This window comes from Platalea leucorodia, assembly GCF_965183815.1.
Source record: "Platalea leucorodia genome assembly, chromosome: 14".
In the NCBI taxonomy this organism is placed as follows: Eukaryota; Metazoa; Chordata; class Aves; order Pelecaniformes; family Threskiornithidae; genus Platalea; species Platalea leucorodia.
In genome coordinates, this window is record NC_138836.1 from 12125489 (window position 1) to 12147363 (window position 21875).

Below are 21875 nucleotides of genomic sequence, written 5' to 3' on the forward strand. Positions count from 1 at the left end.
CTCTACTTTATTTTGGTTCTTTCCTATATTTTTTTAGTCTTCTGACTGAAGCCTTTGTTTGAGCAGGGTCATACTTGGCCGTTCCTCTCGCCGTTGCCAGCACAGGTTGGCAGAGGCGTGATGTTATCTGGGGTGATTTGACAGTTCCCTGTCCCGTTCTCAGGGTGACAGTCAGCTGGGTTTCCGTGTCTAATGATATCAGCTGCTAGCTGCCAGCTCGTTACAGAAAACACGGAGAACCAACCCCTTCCACCCTGTTACATGTGTTGTCACAAGAAAATATGACCCTACACTCGGAGGAGCGCTGATGCTGAAATCCAGCTGCCGCTATGGCTAAAGATGGCATGTACAAAAAAGGCAGGAGGGGAAGCTCTCTAGAAGGGCCCTTCAGCTAAATGAATTTTGGGTTGGGATCCCAAAGTTCATGGCAATGAGGGGGGTGCTGGGTGTGTGCTACGGGAACGGTCTAAGGAAGCTCACTGGCATCCTCCTTCTGTAGCTGTGCACCAGGACAGAGTCCAACTCTAGTGAAAGTAAGGGTGAAGGGTGAAGGTTTGGGACCTGCAGTGGCCAGCTGAGAGGTGAGGAGTGAAAATATCCAGCAGCAAGTGGGAGATACTGGCCTTGAAAGGTGCTTGTGAAGCATCACCAAAGCACGAGCACATCCGACAAAAGGGTGCCAGGTAGCCGGTGCCACCCATTTCCCCTCCTATGCAATTGCGTGGGGCTCATACCCCCACTTGTGTCGGTGCATTGGCTTCACAGCTCTCTTTCCTTTGGCATTTGCATGGGAAACCATATCTGTGTGGTGGTTCCTGCCTGTGGCTGGAGCTCCTGCGCGCTGGGTAGCTCCCGCTGAGGAAGGACAGATACAACATGACATCAGAACTGAGGGACAGGCATGGGACAATAAGCTATTGAACAGTGATACCCAAAACCTTAGCCCGGGCATGTTGAAGAAGATAATTCTGATGCTAGCAGTGACAAAGCTTTTGCAAACAGGATCCCATCTGTATATGCCACAACCACACTGCCATAGGGCTGGTCTGGGGTCCACTGGTGCCGCCGTGCTCTGCAGTGATTCCGTGCCAGGGCCAGGACACGTGTGTGTGTCCTTCGTGAATGGGAGAGAACGTGAATGGAAACAAGACAGGGAAAACGAGGATGTTATCATCTGCTGTTGTGTGCTGCTGTTGTTTCCCTGGAGCCTTCCTGCCTGCAGGGTGGCTGCTCGGGACGGCGGGCCTGCCGGGGGAAGGGGATGCTGCTCAGCGCAGCAACTTGGCACTAGTGCAACGAGTGGGAATTGAATGCAAGTAACGCTGACAGCCAGTTAAACTGCCTCCTCCTGCCTTTCTCTCCCAGTCAGGAAGGAAGTAGGTTATTTTTAAATCTGGGGCCCAGGTATGTAACTATACCTAATGCTTTTTCTCATGTAAAAGAAGATGGGAAGTGATACAGTATCAGCTGCAGTTCCCACGCTCCCTCCATAAGTACTTTCTCCCCCTAACCCACTTACCCCAGAAAAGCTCCATGCCTCAAGCACTGCTCTTCGATAACACTTGGGGTGATGAGCTGATCTAGCAGGGCACTGGCCGTAAGGGGGGATGGCACTGGTTGTGGCAGTGGCCGGCTGGAGGGGTCATTGAAGCCAATGCCATTGAGCTTTCCTGAGCACTTTGCGCGGTGAAGCGCGAGGGCATGCATCCATCAGCTGTCTGGACTGATGGAGCTGGTGGGTTCACCCCAGCCCTGTACCCACACCCCATAGGGATGAACATTTATCTCCTGATTTGGGCTGGGTCTGCCGGATCCACGCATCCCTCCCATGTGCCAGCCTGGGCTTATGCAAACGGGTCTCAGCCCTAACTGAGTGTCAGGGCACTGGTAGACCTCGGCAGCCCTGAGCAGCCTCACTTGGGGCCCCATTTGGGCTCAGCCCAGGAGCTGCGCTCCTGACACTGAGTCACAAGCGGTGCCAACGTGACGCCCTGCTGAGCACAGCCAGACCTGCTCCAACCAACGCGCAGCCAACACCTCTGCCAGTGCAACGTCAAACTTCTCCACGAATGCATTCCAGACGGGGCCAGGCATCCCCTGCCCAGGCTGCGTCCCTGTGCTGGCAGCAGGCAGGCAGGGGCTGCTCTGGGCAGCTGCAGGGGCTGGCATTGAGCAAAAGCAGATGTGCACGGGATGCTCTGGGCGGGAGGTGCTGGCAGAGGCACAAAATGCTGCGCTTGGAACGGGGAGCTGGAAAAGAAGTGTCTCCTTGGACAGACTCCTCCTTGTCTCTCGTAGCAACACTGTTTATTTCGAGGTGCTGGGTGTGCAGCCTCAGGCACTCTTTCTGCCTCGGCTGGGAGGCGGCAGCTCTGGAGGAGTTGCCCCTGCGCGGGGTGGTTGGCAACACGGCGGAGGCTGTGCCAGCGCCAGGGCTCACCGTGTCTGCCCTGGGACAGGATCGTCCCAGAGCAGCCTCACCTGCATGGCTGGTTTTGGGGGATTAGAGGCAGGGCAGAGCTGAGCCCTCTTCTGCCTGCTCCTGCACGTCTGGAGAGTGCCCGGTAAGCGCGACCCGCGCGGGGACAGCTTTCTCCTTGAGGGACTTCTCTATGAAAGAGGAAGTTGTCTTGAAATAACTCCAGCGCTTCCCTTTTCGCTTTGCAGACTTTGAAGTGTGCTGCAGACGCCGGCAGCTGCCTCGGTGCTCTCCTGGCACACACGGACCTTCTTGCCGGGCAGAGCGGACCCTGCGATGACCCTGCTCTGTTCCCCTGCGCTGGACGGGACATCGGGTGCATGTGTGACTCGCCGGGCTCCCCAGTGCCTGCCCTGAAGAAGCAGGTAGAGTCCTGGAGGGTGCATTGCTCCTGGGTCCGTGCATGGGAAAATGCTCATCCTCTGTCTTGTCTTCTCTCTGCACCTTTGAGGGGGACCTGCTGCTCTGCTGGTCCTGTGCTGCGCTTTTACTGGGAAATGCTTTATGTCTTAGGGGTTGGCAGTGTGTGTGTGAGTGCTGTATCCCTGTGGGTGAACGACCCTGGAAAGCCCCTGAATGGGGTTGGTTTGGTTTCCTTTCTCGGTGAATTAGGGGAGGGGGCACCAATGGTGCTGGAGAAGAGGAAGGTGCTGCTTCTCTGCAGGAAGGGAATATTTGTGCAAACTTCCCCTCCTGCACCCGGCCAGGGAGCGGGATCCTGGTGGGACACACAGGGTTTGCCCTGGAGCCTGTCCCAGGGAGGAGCATGGGGACTTTGCTGCCTGCATCCCTGGAGAAGATGCGGGTGGTTTTGATGCTGTTACTGCTCTGGCACTCATTCAAGGCCCCCAGATGCTCGCTGCACACACATCCCCCCTGCACGCCCTGCAGACAGCCGGCAACTGCTTGCTGTTCAGCCCAGATGGGGTGAGTGAATTACATCACGGACTTGGGGCTGTTTCAGCACTAGCTCATGCTTATTCATTTTGCCCTGTGTGAAACAACTCCCAGTTGCAAGAGACAGAGCCACCTGCCCCGAGATGCTCCCAGCCATCGCCTGCTCTTGCACTGGCATTGCTGGGGCTCCCCCCTTCCAGCTCCTTGCCCTGTAGGGCAGGCAGTGCTCATGCATCCAGCCCCGGGGGGAGGCTGTGCTCCGGATTTTGCTGTAGCCTGGGGGTGGCTGGGGTGGTGCATGCTCCGGCGCTGGCTGCTTGTGCAGTCGTGTGGCTGCCTGGCTTCCCCTCCCCTTGGCCTGGGGCCTCATCGGTCCCTTGGGGGCCCTGAGCACTGCAGCAGTGACATGGCAATAAACAGCGATGGTAGTGGCGATAACGAGGAGAGTGCAGCAGCCCCGTCCAGAAAGGAAACGAAAAGGGGAGTGCTTGGGGCCCGAGCTTCAAAAGAATGTAGATGAGCCAACTCTGTGCAACAGGCAGGTTTTAGTTGTCCTCCCCCCTGTGCCCTGCTGAGCGTTTTCCTCTGGCAGCATCCTCTGGCTGGATCAGAGGCACCGAGCCCGAGCTGTCGCACTGTGGCCACTCACCTCCCTGGGATGCTGTTGGCCTCCCACGGGAGCTCTCTGAGTGTCTATGCAACATAGCAGCAGTTTTTCTTTTCTGCCTCTTAACTAAGTCTGAACACGGAAACAAATTCTTCTAGGCTTCAAGGGCTGATTTATCATCTCTGAGTATTACACAAACTTTTAGGCGTGTACTTGTCTGGTACTTTGGTCATGGAGTGAGTACGTGGCTCCCAAGGCTTTCTTGAACAGTTTCCGAGTTCCTCTGTGGATGGCCCAAATTCATGGGACATTATTCAGCCTTTACAGCTTAACATCTAAAGGTATGTCCTACATCTGCAATGGAAGAAAACATGGGTCAGGCTGGTGAAATATATGGCCAGCCTCTGCTCTGTCACATGAATCTGTTCAAACTGCACAGCTTTCTCTCAAACATTAATTTGCCCCGAGGAAATAACTCAGCTGTTCTGGCAAGACCTGGGCTTGCTGCTTGCAGCAGGCACTGGCCTCCGCACAGCTCTGCCCTGCAGAGCCAGCCGTGAGATGCTGGGGCTCCAGTGCTGGCACAGGGCTGTCCTGACATCAGGTATTGGAGGGCTGCTATGAAGCTCAGCTGTGATGGTGTTTCTACGCCCAAATAGCTGGCCATATGTTTTGGTTCTTTTAGTCCTGTTTCCCAAAGAGACAGAGCTATGAGACTTCACTGTCTGTTGCCTGTCCATCAGCCTGGGATAGCCCGTATTCCTGGCTGGCTGGCCCCAAATTGGACAGAGGAGAAGACTTCTTGGCGCTGGGCGAGATGGCACAGGGCAGCTAGCAATGGTTTTACTGGAGTTTCTTGCACCTTATGGGACAACATGCTCGGGTGGTTGTATGGCAGAAACATTGCTTTCTTTTTTGCTACAAAAAAATAAAATAATCTCTGCTTCATGAAAGGGCCATGGAGGAGGCAACTGGCCACTGTTCCCCATTGCCAGGCACCAACCTGCACATCCCCATTAGAGCAGTTTCCATTTTCTCTTTTGTGTTCAGATGGTTTCCCTCTGGGAGTCCTGTGAACACTGCCTTAGAGCAGTCCTGCTTGTGCTGGACACCGTCTAGCTTCACTGGTGACAGGGACCTTGATGTAAAACCTGTCTATGGCCCCTTTGGTGGGGATGCCCTGTGCACCATCTCCCTGGGACATACTGAGTTCCCACCTCCCCACCACCCTCTGATACATGGGGTGGGCACAGCTGCGGTGGCAGGGCCATAAAGCCCTTTTATCAGTCACCACCGCAAGGGTTTGCAGCCGGCCCCTGGGATGTGGGCAGCGGCAGCACCCCTCCCCAGCATCCCCCGTGTGCCCAGCCTCGGTGTGGATTTGGCAGAGGGGAGCTCTGATTTTCACAAAACATGAGAGCTCCTCTGCTCCAAGTGTTTGGGAAGGACCTGACCCAAGAGGACTCTCATTTTGGTTGTGTCCAGCCTTCCTAATGCTGACCACATCTCCTACCCAGACGTGGGGGCTCTCGGGAGTTGCTTTCCCAGTTGCTTTCTTGCTTTTGTGCACTTTGCTGGTGTTAATGGCTGTTCTGAAGGCAGATGCCGTGTTGGCTGAGTCACGTCTTTCTATTTTGAGGTGTGACACGCCTTGAAGACAGCACCGTCCATCAAACATGGTTTGGGCAGGAGCTCCCAAAGGGAGCTGGTGTCGTGAGCGATCTGTGCTGGGACAGGTTTTGCTTGTGAGTCTCTAGTGTGATTCTTCAGTCCAGACTGGCGTTACTGGGGTGTGTTCTTGGTCCTACTGGAAGCAGTGGTTTCTGTTGTTGCCCATGCCATGTAATTAAATCTCATTACTGACCTTGTCCTCCTGGTGCAACATTATATACTCGCCCCTTCCTTGTTAATCTGCTTCTCTTCCCGCTCTGTCTTAGCCCTGTCAGCAGCTGTCACGTTGTTTGTTCCCCACTGCCAGGTGATGCCAAGCCCACACCACTAGCCTGGTCACCTGCGGACACTGGGGGAAGGTGCCACGCACAACATACTGGGGTCACTCTGGCTCTGGTCACCCTCCCCCAGTGACCCCCCCAAGCCCATGGGCAACTGCTCTGTGCCCTTTCTGAGCCCCAGTGGCCTCCCCTCCGCTGTCGGGCAGATGTGGCCACCTGAGTGCAGCTTCCAGCAGGGGCTGGGTGAAATCTCCACGATGGAGGGGAACAGCAGCGTGTCCCTGCGCAGAGCCAGGCACCGAGACACCGTTGCATCACCTGGGGCAGAAAAAAACTAAGTTATAAACAGTGATGGATTCACCACTGAGGGTTCTGGATGCAGGTACACCCATGGTGGTCCCTCATCCTCTGGTTTCCAGATCTGCCTGTGGTCAGGCAAGGCAGATGGGTACCGATGTGCTACCACCAGCCGCGCTGCCAGAGCACTGCAAGGAACAGCAACGTGATGTTGCGGCACCAGCTCAAACGTGCTTGTGAACTCCTGCCTGAGCACATCTCACTGCAGCACCACGGGAGCTGCTGAACACGCCCTGAAACTGCTGTTTAAACCCCGAATTTCTTTGTGAGGGGTAAAGGATTTGCTGTCAACACACAACTGCTTCCCCCCAGCTGGGGACACAGACGTGTCTGTAGAGTGAAGGGGCTGTGCCACCAGTGACTGTGGTGGTGAAGGTACTGTACAAAGGCAGTCTTGCTCAGGGAATGGCACTGTATGGAGGCAGGGAGCGGCTGTGCCATCCCACAGCCCCTTCCATCTCAAGAAACTACCCGGCTCCCTGCCTGGCCTCTCCCAGGCTGGCCACATTTGGGAGCCTGAGCTCTGCCTGCTTTTATTTCCCCCTCAGGTGGACAGCACTTGCCTGGGCTGTTTGTGCAAGCAAACCTGGCAGCGGTTTTCAAAACCCACTTATTTTTTCCCTCTGATTGTTTTTTCCAAAGCCGACTCTGGGAATGGAAAGAGAGATGCTAAATCTAAAAAACTGATGCTTCCGGAAAACTCGTTTCTTTCCTTAGAAAGAATGAAATGTGACGTTGGCGAGGAAGTCTCCAAAGAGTCGTTAGTGTCCAGGAAGCCGCTCCACTTCCACGCCAGCTTTAGCAAAGGGCTACGGGGCTCATTCAATGCTGACCGGCAGACGAACGTCCGCTGCAGTGCGAGCTGCAAAGGTGTTTCATTAGTGAAATGACTGTAAGAGCCATTCTTGCCTTCTCCCTCCATGGGCATGAGTCTCCTGGCAGGGACGTGCCTTGCCGGAGCAGCCAGCAGGCAAGCAGCGCAGCAAAGTGTTGCTGGAAAGCAGAGTCTGAGTGTGAGATGTGTTTCCTTGGCAGTGAGAGCCTGGGGGAGAGCATCTGGTTTCATATCAGAGCTGTCTGAAACCACAGGCCCTGCCAGGTTTTGAGCTGAAACTGAAAATCAGTCCAGAAGGGAGGCTCCAGGCTGGTCCACAGGACGCGTGGTCCCCCCGCCTCATCTGCAGGTCTCCTCTGCCCTGGCAGCGTGTCCAAACAGGGCCAGAAATGAGGCTTTTAAAACACGATCTGGCAGGTGATCTTTATGTGGTTTTTGAGTTTCGCAAAGGAAGTTTTGCTTAGTTTTCATTTTAACTGAGACACCTTGCTCTGGGGCGGCTGATGGAAGGTGAGGTGGAGCCAGACCCTGCCCTCCGTGTTTATCCTTGGCCGTGGTTCACGTCCTCAGGGGAGCCTGGAGCTGCTGTTACCTGGACAGTAAATAGGGCTGGAGGCTGGAAAGCTGCATTTGTCCCCCTTTCCCGCCTGAGCTGCGCAGCTGGGATGGAGGTCAGGATCAGGGCCAAGAATAGCGGCTGCTCCACTGGCAGATGGGCACGGTTTAAGAGGAGGGTGCAAACAGGATGCCAAACCTGCTTCTGATGGACTCACCTGGAAGATTTTGCTGTAGCATCAGTTAACTTGTCCTGGTGTAAGTGGCGACCCTGGATCCCAGAGGAGCAGTTTTGAGCAGCCCAGAGGATGCAATGTCAGATACTGAGGTTGGCTCGGGGGAAACGGCCCGCTCGAAGCTGCCCTTCAGCTCATGCAGTGAAGAAATCCCCGCTTTGGCTCACATTTGAAACTTGTGCTCCAGCCGCTCTCACTAGAGCTAAAAGGAAACGCGGGCTGGGCAGCCGCCCCGGAGCTTTGTAACGTTAGACGAAGCCTCTGATGTGCTACTTTCATAACCGATCTCGCTCAAAGGCAACTGCAGGGAGAAGGGGGAGGGCAGCGCGAGGGGGTGGCAAATTCTGGTCTCCTCTACAGGACATCTGTCATTGCCTGATGAAACGCTGCGAGTACATGTGCCTATGTGTCTCCCCTACAGCTGAGCACTTGCTGCGTCTCCCTTCAGGACGCTCCGGCGCTGAACAGCTCGCTTGCCTCTGCCGATGGTATTTGTATGATCCTTCCTCGCACCGGGAGCAAGCCGGGGTGTCCGCTGCAGGCATGGGAAGAGTTGGGGTTGGGGTGGTGACTGGTGGTGGGATGGGGGAGAGGGGAGAGGAGGAGCATGGCAGGGGGAACAGCTTTCCACGTTCCGTTCCTGTGCAATACACGGGTTTTCTTTGTGAGCGTCTGTAGCCGAGCTGATAAACAACCACAGGAAACCTCAGACGTACCCGTGTAGTGAATTTGTAACTAAATACAGGGCTGCAGAAGGCGTGGAGAGACTGCCTTTGGAGCAGGACTAAATATAACTCGGAGAAAGCAAGCGTGCGTGCACCATGGGCTGCGCTTGCCCTGCTGTGTCACTGCTGTCCTTGGGAGAAGCAGGGAAGTGGGAGAGGGGATGTCCCCCAAGGCTGGCCATGGTCAGCACAGCTCCAGGCAATGGTGTTCGGGACCCAAGCCAGGGTGTGCTGGGCAGCGGAGGGTGCCCAGGTGCATTGGAGAGCCGGGGCAGGACAGCACGACCGGGCTTCCCAAGGGAGCTTGCTCGTTTGCTGCTAGCCCAGCTCCCACTGTCAAAGGGCTTGGGTTTAGGTTTTTTTTCACGGCTTCAGATATTTCTGCATCGCTCAGTCTGTGTCTCACCTGTTTCATCTAGTCTAGAGATTTTGGGTTTTGGTGATTTCCGACAGCTTTTGATCTGTGATACAGAGCAGCATGTCTTTTGGTTAGGCTGTGCATCCCCATGTTGAATGTCTCCAGGGGACAGCCTGAGTCACTTCTCTCCACTAAGTATGATGGGGTTGAGATGGACACATCTCCATCCTTCTGCCATGGGATTTTTCAATCCCACCCCAGCATCCTTGCATACTGAGGGCTTAAAAAGGACTGAGCTTCAACTCCTGCCATGGATCAGAGCTAAGAGGGAAATATCCTTTTCTTGGGACAGGGGCGTGCTTTCCTGCGGAGCTGGACTGTTCCTCCAGCGGGTGCACCAGGCTGGGGAGGCAATCCCATTACTGTGCCATGAGCTCGCTGGGAAGTTTGCCTGGCTGGGTTTTGTCGTAACGGTCAGCAGAACGGAACAGGCTGGGGAAGCTGGGCTGCTGTGGGGTAGGACAGGGCCCAGGTGGCCTCCTGGGACTCAGCTCCGGTCCTGGTCAGGCTGGACTCCCCTGCAACTTGTAAAGGCTCTTGGGTGTTTGCTGGCAGTGTGTTAGCAGCACTTCCGAAAATCCCCCGGCTCTCTTGGTGGTGAGGCTGTGACTGTGCGATGCCTTGCTCTGACTGTCTCTGCTCAGGCTACAGCCGCTCAGGGGTGCGTGGAGGCTGGTGGCCAGGCGAGCCCTCCACTGGCGTGGGACCACATAGTGCTGAGCCTGAACCAGGGTCCTTTGGGACTGCAGGTGATGTAGCCTGACACCTATAAGGGTAATAGCCCATGTTCTAATTAAAACAATCTAACAAGGGCTGAGTGACCATGGATCCTCCTTCATGGAGGACAAGAGCAGCCAATGCATCCCAGCCTGATCTCTGCGTGCTGTAGGGACCGATGACCCTACAGGGACCAATGACCTTCTGTCTGTGCAGCCTGGTGGTGCTCACCCAGCCATAGCTGGGATCCTCCAGGCACATCCAAAAAGCAAACAGGGTAATGCGTGATCTGCTGAAACCTTTCCCAGAGAAAGGAGAGGGCATCGGTGTGGTCTCCCCACCATGCCTCCCTGCCTGTAAGCACCAGCGAGGGGACAACCCTGGAGGAAGGTGACTATTTCCTCGTGCAAGCCTGGGCAGGACGCGAATGGGGAACCTCTGCTCAGGAGGAAGGTGGTTCAACGGCGTGAGAATTGGGAGGAAGGAGAGGTGAGAAGGGAGGCAGACTGGAGGATCCCAGCCCCTGTGGCCTCAGCTCCATATGGGGCTGCACTTCATCTTGTATTAACTCGGCTAAAATAAAGCAGCTGTCACAAACTGTTCCCCACCTCTGGGTCCCCAATACCTGCTGCCCTGCAGAGGAGGGACAATGAGGATGGGTTTATGGGGTGCTCAGCACCTGATGCTCAGCCAGGTCCTGCTCACGGTCTCACCACCACCCTGGCAGTTTGGAAAAAGAGGATGAGGCTGCAAAGCCCTTTAACCAATGGTCTTATCTGCCAGTTTCCAGGGTGAACTGTGCTTTCAATGCAAAGTTCTTCATTTTTAAGAATATAGAGAGATGGTTCCCATAACTACCCCAAACTCTTGGGAGAGATGGCTTTCGAGTCACTATGGCTTTTTCACTAAAAAACCTCATGGTTATTGAAAACTGAAGGGAGGAATGTGACTTCCCTTCTCGCCCTTCCTTTTAATTTTTTTTTCTGCAAATGAAATAAAATACAGCTGATGCCATGGGTATTTTAAGAATTGCAGAGAGGAAGCGGGGATTTGCAGCTCTGCAAAGAAGTGGGATGAATGCAGAGAAGACTCTGGTCTTGCTGAGCTGGCAGACAGCAAAATAACCAGTTACGGGATGAAATGTGTCTCGTGTCTGCTGCAGGGAAGAGAAAAGATCCAAGGGGGGAGGAGGGGGACAGAAAGCAGAGGAGCCCTCACGGATGTGGATCTGGGAACTGAGCGGCTTCTGCCTCTTGCCAGCACTTTTGCAGGGCTTGCTTTTGCGCCCTGCACCGTCATATTTCCCCTCCACTCATCTATCGTCTCCCCACGGTCATGTGCATTGGCTGGGGCCTGTGAGCCCTTCCTGTTTCTGGGTAGAAAGCTTGTGGTCACCGGCGAGCTCAGACACATGCACATGGAGCAGAAGCGAGCTCCATCCGCGTTCGGCAGCGTTGTGTGTGGGCTCTGGTGCAGATGCCGTGGGGATTGCTGCTTCACCGTCTAGATCCCGCCTGCTGCACCTCGGCCAAGGAGCTGGTGCCCTTCGGCTGCACCTGATCCACCACCACCTCCTCCCTCCTCCTCCTCACAATGTGCCTGCTGGGACAGTCTTGTGCCCTGAAGGGAGCTGTGATCCTGGGAGCTGGAAGGACGCAAGGGAAGGTGAGTGCAGCCTGGAGCCGGGCAGGTTTGGGACAGGGTCCTTCCTTGTGTGGTCCCTCTGCTCCCACTCACAGCAGGGCCGGTGCAGGGCCAGGGTGTGATGGGGGATCCTGTACCCAGCCTTCGGGGGAACGGGATTGGGGTTCCTAGGTGAAAGCCTGTGACCTCTCTTGCAGGTCTGAGTTAGTCCACCAGGCACTAGGACCAGTGCAAAGTCCATCCCCAGAAATGGGGACAATATCCCCCTGCTTGTGCCAGGCATCAGTTGTTTCGGGAGAGATGAGGCAGGCAGAGAGGACTGTCTGTAGTGGGAGGCTCCGATGTCTTGTGCTCCCCTTCCTCTGGGGACTGCGCTGACACTTGCTGTCAGCAGCAACCCCTGTCTGCTGTGCTGGGATGCGGGGATGTGGCACAGTTAATGCTGAGGGTCTGGTCCTAGAGACTTGGTGAAGTCCCCTTGGCTGCGAGTGTCCCTGCGTGAGGCACCAGGCCAGCACTGCAAACCTGGGAGCGGGGACCTGGCTCGCCCAGATCCCTGGGAGAGAAGCGGGGGCTGCAATGCAGCTCAGTCCGTGTCTGTGCCTGCCAACCCCATGCAGTGCCTGAGCAAGCCGTGGGCATGGGGGGCCCCCCGGCTGGCTCACAGCTCGTGGTGGTCAGGGCTCAATGGGCACAGAGTGCAGAGGTGGCTGTACCCAGGGTCTTTAGCCCCATGGTCTGCAACCAGAAGGGGTGGCAATGGCAAAGGGCTCAGCAAGAAGAGACTTGTCCCTGCATGCAGAGGAGGCAGGGACATCCCTCTCCATCCTCTCCAGGGAAGGAGTGGTCCCAGCATCCCATCCCAGTGTGTAGCATCTGGTCTCCCAGGGGATTTATGGCTGCTGCGTCCTGGGAACAGCCTGGCAGGCAGAGGAGCACAGCCTCGGTGTTGGGGACTGATCCTGTCTCAGCAGGACAAGAAACAGCCTGGTGCAGTGACAGCAATCCTGTTACACCCCACTGGGTGCCAGTGGGTGACATCTCCCACTGCTCTGACACCAGCAGTGGGGTCTCCATGGTGTGTGCCTGCACTTCCACACACCCTCTGCTAAAATGCTTTTTCACCCAAATCAGCTGCTCTAAGTGTGTCATCGGAGCTTCAGAGGGTTATTGTGTCCCTGCAGTGACACATGGCTTCTAGCTGGTGTTCAAGGAAGCTTTCCTGCCAGGTGATGGGCTTCAGCCCTTACGGTCAGCCTCTGCCCAGAGCAGCGTCACTGCCAGGGCAGGGGCTGGAAGTCTCCTTCCCAGGGGTGTGTAGGTTGAATCTTTGCTCCCTGGCACTCTCTGCTCAGCCAGAGAGGTGTCAAGGTCAGATCATCTGCCATAAATCAGCCTGGCTTCATTAATGTCACGCAAAAGCTACCCATGCACCTTGGCTGGGGAGCAGCCTACATCTCCACAGGCAAGGAACTGTCTGTAAATGCTCCGCACAAAGGCTGAATTTAGTCCTTGGTTACAGCACAGGCTCTTGCATCTTCAAAGCCTTCCTCACCATGTTACGGGGTTTGGATTTGTGTTGGGGTGATTGCAGGGCCAGCTGCTCTCTGGAAAGTTCTGGTGAAGCCCAGGAGGGAAGGGCAGGCAGCATCGTCTGTCGTGGCTGAGGAGGGCGAATGTGGTCCTGCTGCCTGAGCTGCTCCAGACTGGGGCTGATGCTGCTCAGCCCTTCCCATCCTCAGCCCTGCATCCCTCCTCCTCCTTTGGTAGCCCTGGTACCCTCACCCTTGGGGAGCAAAGCAGGCAGAAAATGTCCTCAGCGAAAATGGGTGATTTTCTGCTCATTTAGGTCCCTGTGCTGGTTATGGCCAGGCCAAGTGAGAACCAGCAGCTGGTGCCTGACAGGAACCAGACTGACCCCAGTCTTCCCCACCAGCCTGTTTCCATGTATGTCCTTTCATGCCTCCTCTCATACGACATTTACCTGTCCTCCCGCAGACGGCGTGACTGGATTTTGAATATGCTGGAGACCAGTTTTTGTCATTTTATGTTGAATTTTCTTGGGAGACCCAAGCAGGCAGGTGCACTATGGATTCAGTCTCAGCTCCTCTTTGCCAACAGTGAGGAAAGCCAGCACTTTCTAGGCAGACAGGTGAACTGAGAACCAAAGTTCCTCAGGCAGGAGGAACTCACATCGCTCTGGCCCTGTTGAGTCCTTTTCTAAATCTGGAAACCGAGCAGGTTCTACGTTTGGCCACCAGCTCCCCTCCCACGTGCGGGCAGGTAGGATGCGGATGTGGAAAACCACCAATGCGATTAGCAGCGGGCTGTGTTTCGCTTTGGCAGGCAGCCTCTCCGAGCCCCGAGGCAGGCGCGCCGGAGGAGCCCGGCGTGCAGCCCCGGCTCCGCCACTCGCCGTGGGTCTCCCACGGCATCGGGGACCCCAGCACTTTTCCCAGCAGGAAATATCATTTTGAGAACCGTGGTGCCAACAGCTCACAGGCTGCGTAACGCTACAGTACGGTATTTGGTGCTCTTATGCATGCAAGGGATTAGGAGAATCGTTCACTTTCCTTCTGTAGCCAATGATTCAAGAGGGTGATCTGTAATTTTTGAAACTAGGAGGATTAATTGATGTTCTCCTCTTCTGGCCCAGACCCTGACATACCAGGAGGCACAGCCCATGTCTGCCTGTGGAAGCAGAGCCCCCTTTGTCCGCAGACAGACGGCTGATGCTTGTTGCAGGCTGTCAGCGCTGTGGCTGGCTGTGGCCAGGGCGTGAGAGCATCCTTCCCTTGCTCACCACCCTGCACCCACAGTGCCGAGCATCTCCGGAGGGTCACCCGGTTCCCGGCCAGGGGTGGCAGCGTGGGCATGAAGGGGAAGGCAGGAACAACCTGTGGGCAGCACCGCGACTCACCCACAGGCAGCGCTGCTGCCATCAGCATGGTGGAAGTGGTTTGCTGACCTTAGTAGACACACTCTGCCTTGCTGTGCCCTCCCGGTGCACCCCAGGGTGGTCACCTTGGAGGAAAGGGCACATCCATTGCTGCAGCAGTATCCACATGCCGCAGAGATGCGATTCCGATGTTGGTATCAGGCATCCAGCTGAGCTGGAGGAGGGTTGGCGTCTCCTCCCCACTCGCAGCCCTGGACCAAGCTGCCTGCCAGCTGGGCAAGCAGAGGCACGGATTTTGCTATAGTAAGCTCCTGACCTGCAGAAGGACCCCTGTCCTCACCTCCCTTGTCCTCTCTGCTTTCAGATGCCGCCAGGAGCTGCCTCCGCGGCGCTGCTGCCTGGCGGGCGGTGGAAATCCGCCGTGGTGGCTGGGTGCCAGGCCCTGTTATCAAGCCCTGGGGCCAGAAATAGAGGCCACACGGGTCTGGGGTGGGTTATGAAAACTTCGCGTGCTGCAGGAAACCTTTAATGAGCTTCTGAAAGCTGCCGAGAGCAGGATGCTCTCGGGGCTCGAGTGGTGCGTGGCAGGGGCGTTCCTGCACGTGTCCGTCCATCTCCCCCTGCAGCCGCAGAGCTGTTGGGTTTGGTGATGGATATTTATAGGTTTAGGACCTACCTGGGCAGAGTTAGGTCCTAAATCTACAAATTAAATAGAGCGAATCCTAACTAGAGCAAATACATGAGCACAGGTGTGGGCTGATGGCCTGACTGTGCTTGGAGGGACGCAGAGGACTGACGGGACTGTGTTGTTATTGCTGCCTGTGCTGGTTTGGGGACTGCTGGAGGTGGGCTCCCTGTTACCAGCCACAAATGTGGGTGTTTCAGGGAAATCACAGAATTCAGAGCTATGGGCTGGGTTTTTTTCCATCCCTAAAGGCAAGAAGAGAGGGCAAAACCTGTAGGCTGGAAAAGCCTCAATCTAGAAATGCTGAAAGTGGTGTTGCAGCTCACTCAGGCTGTAAATACAGGCAGCACAGCCCTGTGGTTGCTGCTGTGCCCATGGATGGGGAGATGGGAGAGGGCAATGCACTGGGGGAGACTCTGCCTCGCCGTGGGCACTGGGGGGGCAGGACCACGAGGCCCCGGAGCTGCGGGCTGGGAGGGACCCAGTTGTGGGGTAGATCGCTACAGCTGAGCATCTCAGTGGTGGTATTTCACACAGAAGATGCCGGCATCTCCTCTGCTCCCCTGCAGCTGCCCCATGCCGGCTCCCCAGCCTGCCTGTGGTCGTGTCACAGGCAAATCTCCCTTCCTTCCTCCTCAGGTCTTTGGATTATTTTTTTTCCTCTTTCTTTGGAGAGAACAATGCTTGAGGGCAAGGGAAGCCGTCTGGCTCCAGGTTGGCTTCCCTGTGCAGTGTAACAGGCTCCCAAGCTTTCCTCGGGGTTTGGTTCTCCGGGATGCTGGATCAGGATGTCAGCAGATCAGCACGACGAGCATAGAAACCTGATGGAAATTTGAGCTCCTTTTTCCTTCTTTTTCTGGTTGGACTTTGCATTTCAGACTCAGTTTGACTTAACCTGAACATTTCTTCTAAACCCAGGGGAGGATGAGGTTCCCGATCCTGCCCTGCTTGGTGATACTGATGCTCATCCCCAGGGGCCTCCTTGCTGTGGGAGGCTTTGGGGGCCAAGTGTTCAGACGAGTTCAGCTTTGAGCTGAAGACTTCTCCAGCAAAACACAGCCCCCGAGACATGCCGTGCTCACCCTTAGGGCTCTGCCTCCCTGCCGGACATCCTCCATGCTGGGATCCCATGCCCTCGGTGTCCCGGTGGCTTTGTGGTTCCCCGCTGTGGTTCAGGCTGATCCTGATCTCCACCACCAGCCTGAGCTAAGCATGCCCTATTTTTTCGCAGGCAAGACACAGGACCCAAGGCCATGCCCATGTGGAGTGAGGAGCAGCTGCGCACTCACCCCATCATTGCAGACGCCCTGCAGCCGCCGTGCCCACCCCGTGCTGCAGCCTCAGCCCGGCCATGGAGAGCACAGGTGGGTGATGCTGAGCACCCCGGGGTGCCGGGACAGGGGGGTCCCAACCGAATGAACCCACCTCATCCACCTCTTGTGCCTCAATTACGCTCCGATAAAATACGTGGATATCTAAGGAGGATTCAGTGCCGCTGGGCAGACCTTGCTCTTTGCAAGGTGTTGGCAGACCCTGCTGGATAGATGAGAAATGAGGCACGAAGCAATTGAGGGGCAGCCAAAAGATTTGCTGTAGAGTGGCACTTTGAAAGCAACCGATCACTTTTGAATTTTAAAGCAGTTTCATGTTTTATTGTATTTTTTGTGTCCATTTTTTCCCCATCTGCGTTTTATTTTCACGCTCTTTCACAAGGTGGTGTTGGTCTCCCGGCACCCTGAGGTCAGGATATCAACACTGAAATGTTTTATTTCATTTCTAAGCCACTACTGTTTGTTGCTGGTAGGTTGAGACTGTTTTTAGATCAAAGTGCCTCTTGTTTGTGTTGGAATGAACGCTTTGACGCTCTGCTTCCCATGAAGAAACCTCAGCGTATCATGGCTGTAGTCACTTTGATTTAGAAAAAGAGGACAGTATTTATATCTGTGCTCAGGAGAAACTTCCCCTGGTAATTAGAAACATACACAAATGAAAAGAATAGGAAATTTCAAATAGTCCATTATTGTGTAATTCCCTAGTGCAAAACCAATGAACATAATAGTGAAATTGAGGAGCTTTACAAAATCACTGGAGATAAAACAAAAAGGAGAGAAAACACACATTTCCAAAGCAAAATTTTAACATTTCCCCAAATGACACTTCCAAGCTGAGAAAAATCCCATTTTGAAGGACATTTCTGCACCGTAGTTTCTCCCCGTGCGTGTACAATGGCAGAGACGGGACTTCCCACGTACGCACACACAACTTCACCAGCACGTGCGAATAATTGTGAACCTGGCTGTGTGGTCGTTTTCTAACATAGCTTCAACTGAAGCCACAGCAGCAAGTTCTCCTCAGCAGAGGAAGCCTGAATTGAAGGAATTCTCCATACAAGCGTCCTTAAGGGGATGTACTTCCCCGGGGTCAGTAAATAGAACTATTTTGGCTGTTGGGTTGTACTCAGGAATAGGCCATCCCCAATACTTTAAATTTTGCATTTCCCAGTTGTTTTTTATGCAGGGCTCGTGTCTGCTGCCCCTATGCCCTGGTCACCTTCTCATTGACCCATGGCACTGCAGTCTTGGGCTTGGAGAGGGCAAGGGTGGCTTGTCATGAGTCTGGCCATGCTGCCTGCCCTGCGAGCTGGTGACAAGGAGGCAGCAAGTGCGCTGTGAGGGCCAAAGTGCTCCTGCTCTCTGCTGTGCATCGCCAGAGGGAACGGTGGCAATTCTGGGGTCCACTCCCCTGCATGATGACCCTGGGCCCACACACCCTCTAAAAGACACAGTAGAAGAGCAAAAAAATCGTCTCTGGTTTTTGCTTCCAGCCCATCCTGAGACGGTGCATGGGTCTGCATGGGACGAGGGGGCAGAAAGTGAAAGCTGCACCATCTCCTGCATGCTCATGTCCTGATGGTCCTCTGCCCACAGGAGCACTCACTGGAGATGGCCCTGTTTGCCCGGCCCTCCAGCTGAGCTGTGAAATTCCCCCTGTATTTTCCTGTTTCCCTTCCTGTAGCTCTCAACCAGCCAGCTCCCAACCCACCTCTCCCAGTCGCTGCTCCTTGTAAAGCCCAAAGCACCGCCTGCTCCGCCAACCGGACTCAGGCCAGTTGGCTTTATCTCCTTCCAGAGCCAAGGAGGGACGTTTGGGGGCTGTGGTCCTTGAGCACAGCTCTTCAATACAGTCACCCTGGCTGCCTCCTCTCTTTCTTGTAGGTAAAGATGAGTGCCCACAACTGTCCTCTTGCCATCTCTCTGATGTTAGGGAAGATGGAGCTGTGGCAGAAGAGGGTGTGGAGGGAAGGAGCAAATTGAGGAGCAAAACTGGGTGGGAAAAGTGGTGGTAACGACACCAATCCCAAAAGGCAATCCCATGTGGATGAGCCAACTCGGATCAGGCAGTATGTGCCTGGAGCTCCCTTAGGACCTGGATTAATTGCTCCTTGCTTGCATTCTGGCCACGCAGACAAGACCCTCTCAGCCACTGCTGGCAATGGTCTGAGCCCCAACAGTGAACACGGAGGCAGGAACCTGCCCCAGGAAAGGGTCCTGGGATATGGTTACCACAAACATCTGAAACCCTGCCCTGGATCAGGCCATGTTCTGGCTGCTCCAGCCTACAACTTCCCACAGAAGGAGAACATCACCTAATAATACCCAACTTTATATAATGCTTTTCTTTTATTACGAGGGCACAAGAATTGTTTTGCTGATAGGGAAATTCTCTTGCCCAGTGCAAGAAGGCACACAAAGACAGGCCGTGGTTCAGTAAAGGGACCTTGCAGCTTTCCCGGCAGATAGCCCACATGCTTTCAGGGCCGGCTTTCATTTTACATCTGTGATGTGTTGGTGAGCATGTCCAGCCAGCTGTCATGCGAGCTCACTCGTGACCACAAGCCGTCACCCCACATACGAGTCATACCCCAAACTGGGTCTGAGGTTGTCAGACTTATTTTTGGCCAAGAGCAGGATGCAGTTTGGTTTTGATGCATACGAGGTGGATGTGGTGGTTACCAGGCAGAAGCACCGACCTCGGGTCCCTGCCTGGGGGAGCAGAAGGTGCTCGGGCCCACAGGTGGGTGGTTGCACATCAAGGAGAGGCTGCGAGGGGTCGTGGGTGGAAGGCAGGAGGTGACATGCCCAGCCTGGTGGCTCTGCCTGGATTTCCCATGAGGGGTGAGCTGCCGGTGTGGGCGGCAGACCTTGTTGCAAGAGTGCTCCTTGCAATGTGTATGGGGTTGAGGCCAAATCCAGGCAGTGCCAGGTGTTTGTGCTCTTTCATGGTGCCAAGCTGTGGTGTAATTTTGTTAGCTTCTATATTTAATGTGTGATTTTTTTACTGAACAAGGGGAGAGAGGGGCTTTGCAAAGCTCATGCATAGGCAGTTCTTTGCAGAGCTTTGCTGCTGCCATGTCCCTGCAGGAGCACTTTGCTCACCAGTATGGCTCCAGGGTCCACCAGTCAGTGGGGTGACATTTGTGGGGTGGTTTGTCCCTGGGTGCTGGTCTCCCAGGGGTGCCAGCCTGGCTGCTCACGTCCTCTTCATCCCCACAGAGGTGGAGTCGGACATCCTGCGCCGTGTCCGCACACTGCTGCGAGAGCTGGACGGGCACCACCCCGCCTGCCAGTGCGACCGAGGTAAGGCAGACCCCGGCACGGCTCCCGGGGGTCAGCACCCGCCGTCCCCAGCGCTGCCTCACTGGGGCATTGCTTGGCCCCAAACCCCCCACCGCTCCCCTCTCTCAGATGGCGCCAGGGTCAGGGGGACACGGGGTGGCCTCACCTCCCTGGTGCTGCTCAGCCTTTTCTAACCTGCTTTTGGAGGTGCTAAATATTTGGCAAGCTCCTGGTGTCTGCTGCGTGCCAACCTCAGCAGCTTTCATCCCTCCTTTACGAGGCCATTGCATCCTCTACACCCTTCACTTGCTCAGAGGGTCCAGTGCTGAGGTGGGACATCAAATGCCAGAGGCTGTGATGCTGTTCCCCGCTCTGACACTGACTGCACAGCCCCGTCCAACTCATTCAACACCTCTGAGCTGGAGTCTCCCCGGCTTTCCTTGCGGGGGTATCGCTTTGCCGCGCACTGCTCAGCTCCTCGCTAAAGAGTCAGTTGAAATCCCTGTGTTACAGTTTTGGAGAATAAAACGCTGGTTGACCCAGCAACCGGACTGCTACAGCCTTAGGAAACTTAATTGATTTTGAAAAATTGATTTTACTTGGAGTGAACGGAATATTTTACAGTTAATTAAATTTGATTTTGTCTGGAATGAGCCTTGACATCTGCAGGACTGAGCTGCTTTGTGGTCCGTGCTCTGAGTGTGAGCTACTGGCAGCCACATTCAGGTGCTGTGCGCTGGGACCAGCAGGAACCCAAATTCCCAGGGGCAGGTGGTGAAAGCAGGCCGTCAAAACTGGAGCAACAGAGGGAACAGGAAACAAACTTCATGTCCATTGCCCTGCCTTGCTTTTCTCCAGCCCCCCAGTCCTAGGATCTGTGGGACCTTTTTCCAAAGTTTTCCCAGTGTTAGAGGTACAATACATCTTTGCTGCATCCGGAACCAGGGTGCAGCAGACTTGTCCCTTGCAGAGGGTCACTGATTGAAGCAGAGGGCAGAGAAGCCTGGTTTAGCTCTGATAGTGATGTCAGTGTAGCATCCCAGTGGGCGATTTTTGCAGCAACAGTGCCCAGGTCTGCTGATTCCTCTGTCAAACGCCGTTCCTGACCCACCGCTGCTCTGCTCTGCAAACTGACCTCTCTTGGCTTTCACTTCTCAGGGATGCTGCGATGGACGCTGCATAAAAAAATCGACCAGAATCCCAGTAACAGCTCCGTCCTGGTCAGGATCCTGGTGAAGGAGCTGGAAAGGGTGAGTGCTGCCTCAGAGACGTCCCCTGAGCGCCGGGCTCGGCCCCTCTGTGGTGTGTGCCCTGCTGCAGGGCCCGGGGGTGCAGAGGGATGGGGACTCAACTCCACCTGCAGGGCTCTGCCTCCCTCCTGGGGCATCCCGGGCTCGAGATGGCTAAGGGATTTTTGGGGGCCTTGAGCCTAACTGGGGACTGTGGCTCATAGCAAAGAGTGGAAAACTCTGTGGGACACCAGGGCAGAGCTGTAGTTTGTCCCCAGCTGCAGGGACCAGGGTTTGCCCCAAAAGTGATGGCGAGGCATGGGCAGAGCAGGGAACCTCCCCAGGCTCCTCGATGCCGCAGCAGCCAAAGGCAGCTGGCCTTTGCAGCTTGCAAATAGCACAGTGCGAAACACTTCCGACCACCCCCAAATCTCCCTCATCCCACCCCAGCCAGCTGTAGTCACAGGTAGAGTGGAAATTTCTCCTCCATGTCACTCATTTCCGTCCCAGAGGGTGTCAGAGCAGAAACATCTAACCCAGCATCCTGTCCCGAGAGCATCTGACGGAAACTTTGTGACGGATTTTTTTGCTTCATTAATTTGTCTTGTCATTTTTTGGTCTCGTGTAAACATTTAGCACCTTCAGCATCCTGGCATGACCTGGTTTGATGAGATATCATGTGTAGAAGTAGCACCTCTTCTTTTTTATGAGCCTGCCTCATTTTACCCAGCGCCCTCTCATTCCGGTGCAGGGAGGAAGAGCTCATGTCCCCCTCCACCTCATCCTCCCCACCCCGGTGATGACCCCCCACTAGTCACCCTTTGTGCAGAAACCGCCCCGTACCATTTTCTCTGCATCTTTGCTATTTGTCCTTTCAAGCTGGAAGGATGGAGCCGCCTTGCTCAGCATTGCTAGGCTCTGGTGTCTCGGGCCAGCTGCCGCTCAGCCCCAGGGGGGCCAAGCACCCTCTGCAGAGGCTGTCACCTCCCTCCGTCAGCCCTCCCGTATCACACACTTGAGCTGT

The 21875-nt window shown here is 55.2% G+C and overlaps 1 protein-coding gene across 3 annotated transcripts in view; it reads left to right on the forward strand.

Annotated features, from left to right (window-relative positions):
• The first annotated feature begins 2693 nt into the window (after positions 1–2693).
• PIK3R6 (phosphoinositide-3-kinase regulatory subunit 6) overlaps positions 2694–21875 on the forward strand; it is a 37883-nt gene continuing 18701 nt past the window's right edge. For 2 of the 3 annotated variants that reach the window (XR_014229705.1, XM_082326428.1), the window contains exons 1-4: positions 2694–2844; positions 16238–16370; positions 19560–19643; positions 20781–20872. Coding sequence is in view for 2 of the 3 variants with exons in the window: in XM_082326428.1 (XP_082182554.1) it covers positions 16358–16370; positions 19560–19643; positions 20781–20872 (189 nt within the window). In the remaining variant the exon portion in view is untranslated. Of the gene's footprint in view, positions 2845–11177; positions 11444–16237; positions 16371–19559; positions 19644–20780; positions 20873–21875 lie in introns of those variants that run through there. The other variant, XM_082326429.1, reaches the window with a different exon arrangement.